At 38.1% G+C, this 18,309-nt stretch overlaps 1 protein-coding gene across 1 annotated transcript in view; it reads left to right on the forward strand.

The window, feature by feature from the left end:
* Positions 1-1,476: 1,476 nt before the first annotated feature.
* The window catches only part of MYT1L (myelin transcription factor 1-like), a gene marked incomplete at its 5' end in the record, with an annotated part of 102,742 nt that continues 85,909 nt past the window's right edge, over positions 1,477-18,309 (forward strand). Inside the window, one exon of the mRNA XM_010010801.1 lies at positions 1,477-1,850. Coding sequence (XP_010009103.1) covers positions 1,477-1,850 — 374 coding nt within the window. The remainder of the gene's footprint in view (positions 1,851-18,309) is intronic.

Genomic DNA, 18,309 nt, shown 5'->3' on the forward strand with positions numbered 1-18,309 from the left:
ACACAGAGAGAGATGTGCCTGTTATGAAGAGGAGGTCTTCCTTAGCAGGTTTTCCATGATGAATACTATCTTTTGTGGCTGTGTATGTTCCTTAGATACATGTGTGCCAGGCAGATTGAGTCAGCCTTCCTGTGAAGATGTGCTTTAAAATTTAGGTAAGACAATGGCTAAGTCAGGCACTTAAATAAAATGATTCGGTACTTAAATAAAACTCTTGTTATCCAAGTAGCAGTTTAAGTAACTGAGGTGTATAGCTGCTCAGATGGAATTAAATCGGACCGAAATCAAGACAATGCAGCCACTACAAAGAGCTCATCTGTAGCACAGACCCGTATTTTTCAGTGCTCTGTCAATAGAATATGAAGCATTATTATAGTGAAAGAAAATGATAGAAATCCTCAGTGTTTTCTAATTGGGGTAAAAGAAGCAAAAATATAACGTAAATGAGGAAGTTGTAAGTAGATAAGAAAAAAGGACTAGAAAGAACAGTTTAAATGTCCCGAAACTAGTTGAGCACATGAAGACTAAAATTCAATGTAGTTTGAATAGCATGTATAATCACACAATAAAAAGGTTTAAATAGGAAGTTCTTTAAACCAAAAGTACTTTTTGTGTGCAGTCACTCTGTGTAGGTTATAGAGATTACACAAGGGTGATAACACTCAATAAACACAGATTATATGGCCTTTGAGAGGTGGCTACTCTGGTAGAAGACCAGAACTCTGAAATGCTACAATGCATTAACATGATTGATTGATAGATGAGGAAGTGGTGCTCCACTTTGAAAAGTCTGACTTTCTTCACTGACAAAGGATTTTGTTTATGGGGGGTTTTTTTCAGTGTGAGAACACTTCCAACAATGGCTCTGAAAACTGTTTTGTTTCACTGTGTTGTGGAGCTTGTTTTCCCCTATGTCCAGACTTGTGGCATAGCAGTGGAGAACTTAAGAGCAATTAATCATTTATAATAAGAACAATAAGCAGCAGCATTTAGAATGTAGTTGTATTTTCATTATTTAAATATCATTGAAACATGTCTCAATTGTATACAATCAAAACCTTACTGAATATTTCAATACTATGAAGCACTGCTTTATTCCTGGTTATTGTACTGATAGCTAACAGGTAGGATAAGATTGTTCATTTTTTAACTGTACTCATCTGCCTTAGAAAAGAGTGTAACATGCAGAAGAGAGAAAACAATGAGAAGGAAAACCACACATTTGTATCAGTTTTGACATGTACGTGTGACACTTTCAGGCAAATAATAGTTGTTTGCAACTTCATAGGTTTTGTAAGTGTCCTCCCCCTTGGTCGTTATTGCCTGAGCAGCATTTTAATTTTAAAATAAACATTTGAGAACAGCAACTAATCATGGTGTAGAATTAGCATATATGACTAAATAACATGAGTTATACAATCTGCCCCATAGAAGTTTGCAGAACAGTGTAATAATTTCTGTCTTTTATTTTTGCAGTGTTTATGGCTGTCCTTTGGCAAAAAAAAGAAAAACACAAGATAAGCAACCCCAAGAACCAGCTCCCAAAAGAAAGCCCTTTGTGGTTAAAGCAGACAACTCTTCGGTAGATGAGTGCTATGAAACTGATGGAACAGAGGAGATGGATGAAAAGGAAGAGGAAGAAGAGGAAGAGGATGAAGAAGAGGAGGAATATTCTGATGATAATGAGGAACAAGGTGATGAGGAGGAGGATGATGAGGAGATAGATCGAGAAGAAGAAGAGGAGATTGAAGAGGAAGAAGAGGAGGATGAAGAGGAAGGTGAAGATGTGGAGGATGAAGAGGAGGAGGAAGAAGAGGAGGAGGAAGAGGAGGAGGAGGAGGAAGAACGTGGTAATAATCAGAGTATTAGTAAAAAGTAAACAATGTGTGTTTTCTGGGTTGATCTTCTAGTGTGGTGTGTGAGAATTTAGCTGTGCAGTGCTCATTAAAGCTAGTGGAAGTCATGCAGTTAAATCTCTCTGCTCCACACTGAAAATATACCCCACTGTGTTCCCTTAACATTTGTTTTAATAAGTCTGTCTTCCAAATATTTTTTAATACACCAGCACTCACATTTCAAACAAGGAGGGTGGAGGTGTGTTTGTGTTAAAAATGCTTGCCTAAAATGTAATCCTAGTGGTAGATTAATGCATGCAGTTACCAGGAGAATATTCACGAAGGTACAAGCAAAGCATCAGCTACAGCTGGGTGCCTGTACTGATCACTTGCAAGTGTATTTGCTGGATCTGCTTATATAATGTCAATGGTTGCCCACATAAATGCTGTCACAATTTTGCAGATAATTTTCGTGAGCAAAAATGGGCCTATTCCCTTTGAAAATTTTGCCCCATACTTCCCTCTGCTCTAAGAAAGTATTCAAAATGAACTATTAATATATACTTCGGTTCTTTGAGACTTGAATGCTGTGTGCTTTAGTTGATTCTATTAAAAATAGAGAGAGTGAGAGGTTTACATAGATAAAGTCCTTCTAAAATTCATATATTTCGATTAACGTACCATGGCATAAATGCCATTTAGACATCCAGGTCACTGGTAGTAACCAAATGAATGCAGTAGCAATGTGATGAACTAATTCACCTTTCTCTTTTTTGGGATACTGGACTCTCTATTACCAGTATTTTCAAAATATGTAATCAGTGTCCATTTACTTGAGAGTCCGTATGCTGATGACAGACATCATAATGCACTGGGGTGAAATAAAAGAAATATGCAAAAATTAATGAGCTATCTAAAAAGTATTTTGTTCCCATTTCCAGGGAACACGTTTTTGGTTGGGTAGATTCACCTTTCTAACCAATAAAAATATAAGAAAAGGTTTCAGCACTCCTCAGTTGGATTCCTCTTAGGAACCAGGTATGAAAGTTGTATGACTTTTGTTTCAGCATTCTGTAAGGTCAGATCTTAAATCTTATAGAAAGAGTTTGGAATTATTCTTTCCCTTTGGGCAAGATGTTGGCCACCTGTGTGGCTATAAGCATTTTCTCAGATATCTGAATCTGTAGCATCTCCTTAATTGCTTGAATTTGCCAACAAAATTGGTAGAGCATAAATGATCAATCTTAAAAATCACATGAGTTTGATGCAACGGGAAGGCAATTTCCTCTTGCAAGGAACTCTGCTGTTTCAGAACCTGGAAGAGAAGCTGTGTTAGATCAGGCTGATGTGCAACTGCTATTGCTATCCTGATGGGCAAGTGCAGGTGTCTAGCAGTTTCTTTAAGAGATAATGGTGACTGAGTTTGTTGGTGCCTAGGTTATGGTGCAACTGCTGCTGTGATTTCAGCTGACGTGAAAAACTTTGAATCTACACTATCAAAAATGATAAAAGAAAAAAAAATCTAAGCAAAACTCAAGAGCTCAAGAAAATTGCTTCTGGCAAGCCAGCAAGCTTCATACTCAGTTTACTTTTACTATCATAATGAAACACAGTGGTTTACTTATTCCAACAGTTACACATGCAGTTAGTGGTCCTAATCAATCTACAAAGGCTGACATTGCTTTTTGACTGCTTTCCTTCCATATATAGTAGGCTGTGGTTAAGAACTGCAAAAGGTTTACAGAGGTACCTGTATTAGCTTCTCTGCATATTATATGGAATTAAAACTTGCATAGGTCAAGTTTTTCTTAGGATCCCATGCTATTCCGGTAATAATAAACGTGTACATTAATAAATATATATATTTTCTATGTAAAATATTAGTCATTAAGAAAAAATCCTCATAAAATGGGAAAAGTGATAATAGAATTTCCTAAAAAAAAAAAATAAAAAATTTCATGATCTTTTGAGAATCAACATAGTAATCACTATGCAACAATCCCATTTAAAAGCACAGCTGATTTGCAAGAAATGGTTTCTAGCAATTATTGAGGAAGGTAGTATGGAGTTCCTTATATCTATGCCAAGGAGTGAAGAGTGATAGCAACTTGTTCTTGGTGAGATCTAGAACCTAATCAATAAATCTGGGGGTTTAGATAGTTTATTTCCTATTGGTTTCAGCAGGGATCCTGACATTTCGCATTCTTCCACTTATAAGCAGCTCTGGTGGAATTTGGGCTGTTGATTTTCGAGGGAACCAAAGTGCAATCAAAGCTAAGGATTATAAAACTACATGGTCTGAATACGACACTTGCCTGTATCTGTTGACTACATGGGAGAATTAGGTCTGTCAGCTCTGAATTTAGTTGTCTCAATCACTTGCTACTCACTATATTGTAGATATTGTAGTAAACCACCATCTACCTTTATGTCACGTTAGCAGGAAGTCTGAATGTGTCTTAGTGTTTCTATCTCCAGAAACAAAATTCAGAATTATCTACAGAGACTACTAGGATGTCTCTGGACAGCTCTCATAAAAGTTTGTCACTTACGCTGTATGTATGCTGTTCAGAAAGTTTCCATAACTATAGTCTAGGTGGACAAAACAGTTAAAATCATAAGTATCAGTGACAGAAGAATTCCATCAGCAAGTAAAGGACTACAGAGGCAGCAGCTGATGTGGTGGAAGGGGAGAGAGGAGGAAGGTAAGGCATTTTATTGCTTCAGTAAAATCCAGTTTTCTGTTAGAAAAGGGTAAATCCTGGGAAACTCAAATACCTTACTGGCATCTCATTGCCCCTACTTTTTGCTAAAAGACAGTGAATTTTGGATGGGATTCTGAGAGGATATTTGCAATAAAGAGGTAATGTAGGCATACAGTTCTTACTGAAAATACTTGGACATTCACTGAAACCATCTTGGCCTTTTTTGAAATCACGTCTTTCTAGCCTCATCATCGATAGAGTAAAGGACTTGGAAAATACAGATGCATCCTAAAGAAACACTCCTATAAATCTCAAAATACTAATTTAAAATAAAAAAAAACAAAACAAAACTGAACAGACAAATGTTTTTAGATGAGTCCTCAATTCTGTGCTTGTATATCTATACAGAATCTGATGAACCAATATTTAATGCTTAAAATTCCCAACCAGTGGCCACAATATTCTCTTTGAATTTTCATTAAACCCACTGAATGTCTTCAAAGAACAGGTATATATCCATCTATCTATAAACAGACTTGAGAAACCCTTATGTTCAGCACCACCACTAAAGGAAAGATGAATCTTTCCAATTTCCCTTATATCCCAGAAAGAAAGGGCAGATAGATGACCTGTGTTACGATAACTTAACCTGTAAATTGCAGTATGAATGGGAAGGAGTAAGAGAAATGGCTGCTTTTGGAGTGCCCCTTCTCTGTTACGATGCTGCTGGGAACCTTTGGGTTGAAATCTGAAGGATGCATTTGATTTGTAAGGCAAACTGAAGTTCTCTCCTGAGAAGAGCTCATTTCAGGTAGATGGGTCTCAAAGACTGTTTCACAAAGCTTTTCTGTTAGAGAAAGAGATCTCCGTTGGAGGAGCTCCCAGAACAAATGTTCTTAGGCACAATTTAGGTCATATCACGTGAAGACATTCAAGATGGCTTGTACTCCAGGTATTTCATAATCTGCCAGGGGCAGAAGGAGTTAGGCTTATTCTAGACCTGGGGAAATTTGGTACATTAATCAAATCCATCACAAACAATATCTCAAAAACTATTGCAGTTTATTTTTAAAATGACTTAAAGCTACCACATGGACCTAGATATAGATGTTCTACCTGTTTGCACATTTCTTGAAGTTGTAGGATTTTTTCTAAAGATCTAGTAGTATGCTTGGGTTTTTTCCTTGACTTGCATGAAGAATTGGATCATGTAGTTCTGAGCTGGAAACCTCAAGGTTGTGGAGTAGAGGGGGGAAACAGCTAAATACCTTCTGGATACCTCTAGTTCTTGTGTAAAAAGTTCAGATCTATTTATTACAATTGTTACATATTTGTGGTTGGTTGGTTTGTTGGTTGGTTGGTTGGTTGGTTAGTGGATCGCTTAAACATGACTGTGGTGTTAGTGAACTTGCTGCTGTCTTCTGTGCTCAAGGTATTTACTATTTGCTACTCATAGACAGTATAATTTGTTAAGAGCATTATCTAAAACATTATTTTTTAATTCTCTAGAATGAGATTGAGCCTGATACTGAGCTTGTTTACATCAGGACAAATCAAGAATAACTTCATGTCAATAGAGTAACATTTATGTGAAGTAGTGTTGCACACATCATACCTAAATTTTCCTCCCCTTGAACAACTAATTTAAAAGACCTCCTTCTGTGTGAATGTTTGACACAGAAGCTCAGTAAACCTTCCATGCTGTGTCCAGAAATTTACATGTAACTTCAAGCAGTTAGCAGCCCTCTTCATTTTAACTTCCATGCTTAAAGTTAGGAATGTACTTAAGTATCCTTCTGATGTAGACGGTTGCTCATTTAGGTCCTTCCCTACAAATAAAAGGCCTTAAATGATAATGTGAAATATCTGATCCTTCAAGAGCAAATGATTCAATTATAGCTTTATGCAGTGTAAAGAAATTATTCACCTTTGATGAGACAGATTATAGATCTTTGCCATACACAACTATTGACACAAGCAGAAATTCATGGAACACATTCAGCACCACATCTGATTTTAATGCTGCTTCTTTCTGAATCTATTTTACATGTCATGGGGTTGCTTGCTTGTGTTTTTAATCCACTAACCCTTCCTTTAGTGTTAGCTGAACATGAGATATTGGACCCATTGTAATGTCAGACTGTTTCAGGGCTTATGTGTGGCTGAACCTTTCTGTAGTCTTGCCAGAGCAGTAGATCTGGAAAGGAACCATGTATCTCAACAGTGTTGCTTTGGATTCTCACAGATTGCAACCCTCAAGAAGAGACTGTGTAGAGGTTGCCTTATCTGTATTTCCATTGCATCCATCAGCCTGCAGGTAAATGCTGAATGGATCCTTGATTTTGCCTCTCTCATTTGTAGTCTGGCAAGATCATACAGTAAAATTAATTCTTTCTGGAATAAGATGGATTGGAGAAGGAATTCAAAGCAAAAGTTATGTAGCCTTAGATCTGTATTCCTGTTCTCACTCAGACTCTCTGTAACTACTTTGCTACCAATGATCTTCTGCTTTTGGCACAACCATGCCAAGAAACTATTGGCTTATATGCTGTAGTGCTTTAAAAACCAAGTATTTGCAAACATAACAACCTGATGTTGTTGTTGAAAGTATCATATCTGGTATATGGCATTTCTGGAAACATATTCAGAGATTGTGCAAAATCAAACTCTTTATGTTCTCTCTTTGAATTCCTTTGCCTTTCACAGTGCTTCTTCAAAGATTGCATTGTCCACACTACACCAGCTTACACAGTGACCACAGACTCTGTATGAAACCTTCTTGACGCTACAGATGTGACGATTCTTAAAAATAAGGTTCCTTGGTCAGTGTTAGAGGTTCCTATTTTTCCTCTTGTGTTTAGAGTGCAACTCTAAGGACAGATTTTGACCACCCTATCCATTCGCAGTTCCTGTCAGGCTTACGGTTTTTGTCCTGAAAGAGTGAACACAAATGGCAGCTTTTCACCCTGAAGAGCAAAGGACCTTATTTGATAGGTAGGAGTTAACTTTCCACTATTACAGTTCCTTCAGGAGATAATAAAATGAAATTAAATAAAATTCCAGACTGGATTGATCATTTCTTCTGACCCATATCTATTCTCATGAATCAAATTTGCAGTCCTGGCAAATGCCTCAAGTCACAGAAATTTTGTTTTACTGAAATATATAAACAACGACACTAACAAAGCATCCTTTGAAAACAAAAGCATTGATGTATAATGAGCATACATATGTAATATTGAATACTTTGATTATTTATTTTATTATGGAAGCATTTCTTCCTCATTTTACAGTTCTCAGAACAATACGGTCTTGTTGTTTTGTTACCTGTATCACATACGACATAGTCCTTTTATATGATAAGAGATACTTTCCCTTCTGTGAATTAATGTATTTTACAGATAGTTTTTGACTGAGGGAGCTACCATTAGCAAGCTGGAAGGCAAGGAAGGCCAAGTCATTTAGTGGAAGATGAAGAGGACTAATGCTAGGAAAGAAACCACTTCATGGAGTTTGGTAAAGGATGTTAAGTGGTAATTAGGAAAGGCCACTGATGTGGTTGTGGACCCAAGCTGGTTTTGGTCACTGTTGTTGAAATCCTCAAAATTATTTGGCACATAAAGGCTTCATGCAGAAAGTACTGAAAATAGTCAGTTACTAACATTAAGCATGTCAAGTATCCATATCGCACTTGGAGTTGTTTTCGTTGTTTTCATTCTTTTGTTTTGTTTTGGTTTGGTTTTTTTTTTCAAGCAATCCATGTCAGATATATTCTCTGTGCAGTAAATATTACTGTTCCAGCAAAAATTTGTGGTGGCTCTGTAAGAGAAATTTTTGCCAGTTAACAGGATTGACAGCTCAAGACTTAATGAGGTTTTATTAGGTGAACTCATCAATCTGATAGTTGTGTCATTCCAAAAGCTTAATTTTACAGGCTATGATATTAATAGGAAGAGTAAGTAGTAATATTGCTGTGACACTAAAAGAAACACGACAGAAAAGCTGTATTTACAATTACAAAAACAAACAGAGCGAGCAGGCATTTTCTTCCTTGTGCTCTGTAGATATGGATGACTGATGGTAACAAAGGAAAGGTGTGTGTGGCATGAGTACTTCCAATCGTCTAATACAGGAGTGTTTGCAAAGCTGAACAGGCCCATGTCAGGCTAGGTTGTGTCTTTTTTTCTGAAGCATATGCAGTGAGATCCCTTACTTATCATACACACTTTTAAGGCGTACTGTGCAACTGCTTTTCTTATGGTTTCTGTTGTATCAATCAATTGTTTCAACAACTGCCTCAGCTTATGATAGAAGTTCTATAAAAACAAGATGCATTTGCTAAACAGTTTCTTGGACACCCTGTAAAGCACTGGAATGAAGTTTTTACGGAAGACTTGTCTTTTCATCATCTGCAATAGTTAAAACATCATTCAACTTTAAAGACTGTCATCCATCTGAAAGTTAGAAATTGTTTCTTTTTCTGCTCCAATATGTTGAACAAAACTTTGCACTGAGATCATTAAGCACAAAATATATTTTCAAAAAGTAACAGCAAAAATACAGAATGATAGATAATTATTAGCAGATCGTTAGGAATAAGGCTGGTGTTGGACATACTAATGTTGATATTATGCAATGAAAGCAGTTTGTGGATGTCCTTCGCTGAAAATACAGACAGAAAGGGCAACTTTCAAGTGAATAGAAACTGAAATCTTTTATTGGGGCCAAGGATCCTCCTACATTTGATGGAGTGAGATCAGTGTTTCAGAATAGAATGAAATGGAAGTTCTGCCCCTATGTGTAACTCAGGTACCTGGACTGAATGTGAGAGGTCATACAGGAGTTCAGTGCCACATTTCCTTCTTTACTAGCACAGAAGGATAGAAGCTAGACCAGAGATTGCTTTGCATAGGCAATGCTCTTTCACATTCTTCTGAAGCTCTATCACATCCTAGAAAACTCAAGAACTGCAATAGACTGAAGGGGGTCATTCTTCTGGGAAAGAGAGACATGCTGTGTTACTGTCTTTGCTCCAAGGACACTAACCATTTTGTGAACTGACTGCTTAATATTAGATTACAAAATAGGTCCTGGGAGCAGGGATCAGACACTACATTCCCCTCTTTTAGGCAAATGCCTTTGTATAATATGTATAATAAAGACAGTATATTTTTGCATGACCCAAATAGCATGGGGGAAAAAAAAAAGTCTGCATCTTATGCTACTCTTTTGTTTTCTGCTTCCTAATGGAGCTTGTAACTAGTCTACCTTTTATTGGGGTGACTAGTGAACTTTTTTGGGAGATGTGTTATTGAATCCACTCAAACTGAGAGCTTTTATTCTTAGTCTTCCAGTTCCTACTGAACAATGCATTTTACCTGTGAGATGGTTGGGTGAGGATGAGCAGGGGAAATGAAGGAGGAAACAGGCACCTTTTCCCTTGGCTACAAGTTAAAACAAGGCAATCAGAGCAACACTTTCTGGGAAGCCTTTTTCTTTCAGGTGCTTATTAGAGCATGCCTATTGGATTGGATGTCTCTGGGAACTTATGTGTGAAAACAGCCAATGTCTAGAATCCTTCAAGGCTTAAGTGGTAGATACGTGGAGAGCTTCTTAAGGTTGAAGCTATTTTGCTACACATAGAAGCAAAGCCTTGAACAGTTGATCAGTGTTAGAGTTTAGATGTTTCCTGGGTTGAAGCCACAAATGAGCATAGATGTAGTCGCATTGCCAAGAGAAACAGCAATATGACTGTTCCTTTCTTTACAACATGCCCCAGGAGAATTCTAATCTGAAAGTGGTGTACAAATTGCTGCTGCTATTCATAAGATAGATATATTTTTAAGTGACTTATGTTGAAATGCCCATTAAATATAAGTATGAGTTTAAGACCAAATTTGATTCAATGCCTGGAGGGTCTTGTGACACAGAGTTGAAAACCATAAGTTCCAAGTGTAAAAGGGAGTACGGGATCTATGCAGGGCGGGGGTGTGGGGTGGGTGGGGTAGGTGGGGTGTGGAGAAAAGAATGCAGAAGGACATAAAGAAATGACTAGGAGGTCAGCATGGGAGGTGATCCTGCCCTTAAAGGAGGTGATCCTGCCCCTCTACTCTGCTCTCGTGGGCCCTCACTTGGAGTATTGTGTACAGTTCTGGTGTTCTCAACATACATGGAGCTGTTGGAGCAAGTCCAGAGGAGGGCCACGAGGATGATAAGGGGGCTGGAGCACCTCCCGTATGAAGACAGGCTGAGAAAGTTGGGGCTGGTCAGCCTGGAGAAGAGAAGGCTGCGTGGAGACCTCATAGCAGCCTTCCAGTATCTGAAGGGGGCCTACAAGGATGCTGGGGAGGGACTCTTCATTAGGGACTCTAGTGGTAGGACAAGAGGTAATGGCTTTAAACTTAAACAAGGGAAGTTTAGATTAGATATAAGGAAGAAGTTCTTCACAGGGAGGGTGGTGAGGCACTGGAATAGGTTGCCCAAGGAAGTTGTGAATGCTCCAACCCTGGAGGTGTTCAAGGCCAGGTTGGACAGAGCCTTGGGTGACATAGTTTAGTGTGTGGTGTCCCTGCTCATGGCAGGGGGGTTGGAACTAGATGATCTTAGGGTCCTTTCCAACCCTAACTATTCTATGATTCTAAGGGAGTACTGCAGAGGACAAGTGAAATGTGCTGTTAGGATTCCTTCTGGACAGCAGGAAATGAGAAGGATGTGAAAGATGCAGTCTAGAATCTGCATTAAGCAGAATCTTTAAAATAACAATAGAAAGGCTTTAAGATGATGGATAATTTTACAGTATAGCTAATCAGGATCAGGGCTCGACAAACTACCCACACCCCCCAGCAATGCAGCACAGTTCAGTTATTTTCTGTTTTTATATGTCTCCTCCCTAATATGAGTGCATTTTCCTTCAGTTCATGATGTGGTATAACTTCCTGTGTCTTTATACCACACTGATGGAAATTTATAACATTATATATATATCATTAGTAGAATCAGAACTAAACACATGCAGAGCACTTTTAAAAACCCGACCAATAAGTGTATACTCCCTGAGACTTTTTATAATATGGAAAACCAGGTTTATTAAACTTGATTTGCTCTGTGGAGAAGATACAAACAGCGGTGAGACAAAATTACTGTTTGGAAATCATAGAATCATAGAATTGGTAGGGTTGGAAAGGTAATAAAAAATAATAGCAATGTATTCATAAAAGAAAGAACAACTGTCCTTTGGCAAATATGTTTTTTGCTTGAAATACACAAATTGCACACCACTGAGAAGATAGGAAGTGTGGAAATGATGCACACAGTTCATCTGAGTTTTAAGAACAGATTTGATGCAGTTCCATTTAATATAATAATTTTGAAACATAAAACATAATACAGCAGCAGACAAAGGTGAAAAGTTCATGTTGGATAGGTTAATTCCATTGGCTGTTAAGTAGCTCAGATACTCCAGTGTGCAGAAATTTAAGTTAATGAGACTAGAGACTAAAAATAATCAAACAAAGTGCAATTGAAAGTGAACAATATTTAGTGTGGTTTCAGTATGAATTGACTGATGAATACTTGAAGAAAAATATAAAACCAAAAATCATTTCAGGCAGAGGTAGGGGTATTGACTTTGTCTCCTATGTATTATTTTCATCAGTGAACTCCAGCAAGACTACTTCCAAGCATCCTCAGACCAGGCTCAAACTCAGGTTTTAGTTTTTCACAGTGTAATATTACCTCTGTATCTACATGTGTGTGTGTGTATTTTGGAAAACTGGCTATTGTCATTACTTATTTGATTAATCCACTTTGTAATTTGTTGTCTCTGTGAGACTAGTTGGAGTGAGAGTTCCAGCAGAGATGTCATGCACTGAGATTGTGCCACTCTAGTCTATTTAGGCATTCTCAGGCTGACTACAAAGCCACTGCCATCATAGCAGGTAGGTATATTTTTAGTTGGAAATATATAGAAATGTATGTAAATATGTAGGTGCTTACATTTGTCCAGTAAATGTTTTCCTTTTATGAGATACAAACTTTGATCACTGGGACAGATACTACAGTGCAGATCTGAACAGCAGTGGGAAATCCCTCATAGAGGAGCTGACAGTTTCTGAAGTGGTGGCACTCTGTGTTCTTTAGGTGGACAGGTAGTTGGAACAGCCTCACTGGAAATATCTTAGCAGATGTAGTAGTGACAGAAAAAGGTTTTTTAGATCTGTTACCATAGCATACATTTCCTTCATTTGACAGGTCTCTAGTACTCTAATCTCCTTCTTAGACATTTCCAATCACATAGGCCATCTGTACATGTGATATAGATGGCAAATAAACAGAAGAAAATAAAGACTCTTTGTAGCTAGCTAAGAGCTAGCTGCACCATTTTCTATTTCTTGAGGTGTGTGGTATGTTTGGTAGTGACTGACTGGAGTAGCATGGTTAAAAGAATAGGTTCCCATTTGCTTTACTGACTCCTTCTGAAGCTATGGTTAATTGTGTACATTCCGTAGATCCCAACTTACAGATTCTCCTGCCTTGTTCTCTGTGTCTTCAATCACAGTAATCAAAGACTACATCTATGTGAGTGAATAAAATAGACCATACTCCACTCATTTGAGTTCAAAAGTTGCATGGCTTGAGTGCATACAGTTAAGCTTCTACCTTTCAAAACAGGATCACCACATTCAAACTCCTTGGGAATGGTCCCTAACCAGCACCTTTGCACTGTGTCTGGACATTTCTGGAAGGTGTTAAGTAACTCAAGTCAAAATCATTCCAGGGCTTCACTAAAAGTATAGTGGTATGAATAATCATATGCCACTGCTTGGTCTGGAGTTCTGTCCCTAGCTGGTTTATAATAGAACAGCTATAATCAATTAGGCAAAGCACCTTTGTATTCACTTTTCCATTATTCTATGGAGTATTGCTCAGCCTTTCCTGTCACAAAAAGACAGGGAATGAGGGAAATGTAGATGAAGAAGCCAAATGACAGAATAAGTTAAAAAGGAACAAACCTCCTAACAAAAAGGTTTACATTTCAGATGAAGTAAAGTCTGGCACTCGTGCACACAGAAGTCTTTGTCCTTCCAGATCCTTTGGCAATAAATTCATTTAGGGAACAGAAAGACAGGAAAAAGAAATTCAACAATATTAAATTTAGCAGTTCTCTGATCCTCTAGAAACATCAGTCATGTGTGCCTCTGTCCCCTCTGCCAGTCAGGTCAGATTATTATTGAAGCACAAATAGGCTTCTTTTGGTAATCAAACAGAACTAAGTAATTAAACTTACAGTGGAGATCAAACACATCCAGTAATATATAACTCTTTCCATGTAGCTTGAGCATCTGTCCCATCCAAAGCATCCATAGTAACCCATCCACACCAACCTTTCCTTATATAACTTTCTCTGCAACCTAAAGACAGCTCCTTTTGGGTAGCTTCTTCATTCCTTTCTCCTTGCAATTCCTGCTATGTCATACTAAAGATATTGTTGAAGTTCAACAAAGATCAATTTGAAAGTTTTTGAGTAAAAGCAATTGGGATAGGATTAATCCTATCAGTTTAATTTAGAACTATTCAAGATAAATAGTCACTTCGAGGGAATAATTCAGCCAAACTACTTTAAATACCTTAGGATTAAATAAATCACATTCCAGGATGTATGGTTTTGTCCACTGCCTGATCTAGATGTCTAGTTCATATGGAGACATGTTCAACATGGACATCTGCATTGAGTCAAAGGTCTGAGCTGAAAAACAAGGAAAAGCGATTATGTATCCCTATAGTAACAGTTTCCAACCTGTCTTTCTCAGAGATTTGTATGTGAAAAAGAAAACGGTTATGAACTGAAAATGTGTTCTTCAGGCTGCATTCTTTGCAAAGCAATAATCATAGAAAAAGGTATAGGTAAGGGTCACTGTCTCCTAAGCAGCCTTTGGAGTAGCTCCATGAGAAGCTCCCTATCAAGAGCTGAGTGGGTGTTCTCCCATCGGTGCAGCTGGTCCTCTGCTCCCCTGCTGTGTCCCTGCTGCATCATGGTATCTGGAGAAGAGCTTTGGCTTCCTCATTGCCTGTTGCCCTGCTGAGCTGTGGAAACCTGAGAGAAAGCAAGAAACTGCCATACTCCACTGAGTCATTGTAAGGCTACGAGACAGAATATCTCCCCTCCCTCATGCAGGCTTCCTGGGGAGAAAAAGTAGGATGAAATGAATACCAGCCATCAGCTAAAGCTGTCTCATTATCTACTCAGATAGAAGTCAGGTTAAAACAGTTAAGGGCTGCCTGAACCTGATTCTCAAAGAAGCATGGACCAGATGGGAATGACTGGCTAAACTGTACTGCCCTTGTAAACCCAGCATGTCCTCTTCTGATCACAGCAAGTTCCTTCTCAAACCTAAACATATGCTTTCACATAAAATATTGCAGATACTGCAATCCAAACAAGCAGGCTTCATACCAACCAGGGACCTTATCTACTTGAAGGGGTGCCTGTAGGTAACCAAAAAGTATTTTCTGCTCCCTCTGTGGTGAATCCTCAGCATATTCATTGCCTTTTGACTTTTTGGAAATAATGTTTGGCTGTCAGGATGAAAAGACTGGAGATTGTAACCAGAAAGTTGTGGGAAGTGATTATTCCCCTTTGTTCAGCACTTACCTGTTGTATGTGGAGAATAGATACAGTTTTGGGCTCATCAGTGCAAGAAAGCCTTGAAATACTGGAGTCCAATGGTGAACAACCAAGTTGAATAAAGAGCTGGAGTACATGATGTACAAAAAGAGACTGAGAAAAAGAGTTTGTTCACTTGATGAGGAAAAGGCCAAGGGGAGATCTTACGCTGGCCTTCAGCTACTTAGGTGGATGGTAGAGAGAAAATGGATGTGTGCAATGACAGAATAAGAGGTATCAGGCACAAGTTGTAGCAAAAGAAATTCCATTAAGAAATAAGGAAGGAATTTTTCTTCACAACTCACCATGAGGGTGGTCAATTATGAAGAGATTTCCCAGAGATGCTGTGGTGCCTACATCCTTGACAATACTCAAAAGTGGACTGACAGGCCAGGTCCCTGAGAATCTTCTCCAAGCTGGTCCTTTTTTTGAGCAAGGTTTGGACTAGATAGCCTGCAGAGGTCTCTTCCATCCTCAGCTACTCCATGATTCCATGCCACCAGTGCAATGTAGATGGCGTGTGAGATACTCTAAGATCAAAGAAAGGCAAGCAGCACCTTGTGGTGAAAAGACAAAATCTTAAATGGAGTGTATTGGCTTAAGTCAGAACCTAGAACATTTGTCATGTGAAGCAAAATTACCACAGTCATGGTCTTGACAGAGTAGTTGTCAGATATCTTCAGATCCTTTTCAAAAACTGTACTGATACAGGTAGCTCACAGGGACATAGGGTGGGAAAACACGGACAAATAAAAATGATCTAATTTTTAAAAGTACATTGTACCCTTATTCATCTGGATTATCTGATGTTTTCTTTCTTTATCTATATTCCTGACTGATTCTATGATATTAATAAGAATAACCCAAGTAAAAACATCTATATTCTACCAATACTTTATGTGAACATTTGTAGATTAATATGCTATTTATGTCTGACATAGACAGAAGCGTAATAGCAAGTTGTAAGAACGGCATAAGCAAAGAAAAAAGACCATTTTAGGGCACTGATTATGTACAAACACCTGTGCATTTTGGTGAGAATACACTGATTTGTAGAGAAAAATAAATCTTAAAAAAAAGTTGCTATGCCAAAACTATTTATTAGTATTAATTTTTTTCTATTTAAAAATTATTTTAATAGTAAAAAGAGGAAAAAACCAAAAAATGCTTTTATATGTCAGCTATCACTCCATGATAGGTAAGAAATTCAGATCTATAAGGATCCCTTTTAGTCTCTAGGGGGAAAAGAAAAATAGTACTTAATTCTCCAGTGTGCAAAACCAGATAAAAGTGAAAAGATCAAAATGTAACGGGGAGGGGGAGGCGGAAATGAAGGGGGGAGGGGGAGAGGAAGGAAATAAAACCCCACAGTAAGCCTGCAAATTAGGTACAGTATTTAAAAGTCTGTATGGGCTTGCTCTGTGGTCCTCACTCGTACTTTATAATACTGAATACTACTGTGATGTGCCATGTTCTATAGCTCAGACCTTCCTTGTCATACTTAATGATTTCTACTCTTCATTTACTTTACTTTGAGCTTTGGTTATTAGTTGAATACTATAATTATTGTAGGAGAGTCTGAACAGTAAATCCCGGTATTACAACTATTATAAGTAGGTATAGCAAGCTGAGGGGGAGGAGTAACAAAAAATTAGATGTAATGGAATAATTAGAATGCATCAAGTAAATAAGTGAACAGTTATCTTTTTCTTGTTACTGTCATTAGGTAATACAAGGTCCATAAAGGAATCAGGTACTGTAAAAACAAATTGCTTAGGTCATCACCTAAAGTACTTAAGGTGTAAAAGAACTTCAGGAGCTTTTGCAGAGTTGAAGAAAGAATTGCACATAGTCAACTTCAGTGTTCAGTTAGTCCCTGAAATAGGCATATTCAAAGGCTTGGGCTCTGATCAAAATCCTGTGTCAATAGGAGTGTTCAGACTTTTAGAGACCTTGCTTAGACACTTGGAGAGTTATATGTGTTCTCTGTTCCTCCAGCATGGAGGAGCTGTTGAGAGCTCGCTAAGTTTTCCACCTCTTTAGTTTCCTTACTCATAAGATTTTCCCAGAGGAGGGGGCAATGTACAAACAACCCCCGCCTCACACAATGCTGTAACTTTCTAAGATTTGGGATTCATTGGTGCTGGTGTCATCTTGCTAAATGTTTCTCATAGGCCAGCTATCATAGATGGCAATGTGGAGATGTTACGCATGCACCTTACTTTACAGCTTCAAGGGAGAAAAATGGTGATGCAGTAGAATCATATGCTGTGCACTTAGGAGTTGACAAGTAGCAGTAGCAAGAACAGTGAAGCATTTTAAAACAGGCAGTGCTGCCTGGATAATGAAAGCATCCATCTGGGCAAGAAGCCTGTATGACCACATATAACTTCAGCCTGTTAGCCATCATGTTTGCCTGTGCTTGGGAGAAAGTAAGTAATTTGATACACGGACCACAGATTTGGAAAGTCTTGTTTCTGAAGTCTTTGGCCTGTGGTAGGAATGTAGCTGCTATTACTGAAGTATCATTGCCTCTCTCTGCAGAATCTCTCAAACTAAATGCTGTACATTTTCCTTTTCAAAAAGAAGGTGCTGTTTTGCATGACTCCCTACATTAAAAACAGCAAGCCATTTCTTCAGCCAAAAAAAAAAAAAATGTTTAAATATGGATGTGATAGGAACAAAGGGAGGAAAAAATCAAGGACATAGAGGCTGTGGTCCTTATTCTCCACTGACTCCTGGTATGACATGGAAAGAGTCACTCAACTTCTCTGTGTCTCAATTTCCCATCTGTAAAATGGGATTAAAATACCTACCTCACAGGGGTGTTGTGAGGCTTTTTAAAATAATGTTTGTAAAGTGCTTTGAGATCCTTGGATGAAAGGTGCAATAAGAAATCAAATTATTCACTTTTTTTAGTGCAATACAAAAGTGCACGTCTGTTGAGATGGCTAAAGGCTTCCAGCTTTTTATAGTTATTCCACATGCTCTTCACTATAATTTCTTTCCTGTCATTTGTTATATCTGCTGGGAGTTAAAAAGAACAAATTTTGCAATGAAGAATACTTAAATTGTCATAGTATTGCACAAATGAGGGCTAAAATAA

Source organism: Nestor notabilis, unplaced genomic scaffold (genome assembly GCF_000696875.1).
Source record: "Nestor notabilis isolate BGI_N333 unplaced genomic scaffold, ASM69687v1 scaffold14383, whole genome shotgun sequence".
Classification (NCBI taxonomy): Eukaryota; Metazoa; Chordata; class Aves; order Psittaciformes; family Psittacidae; genus Nestor; species Nestor notabilis.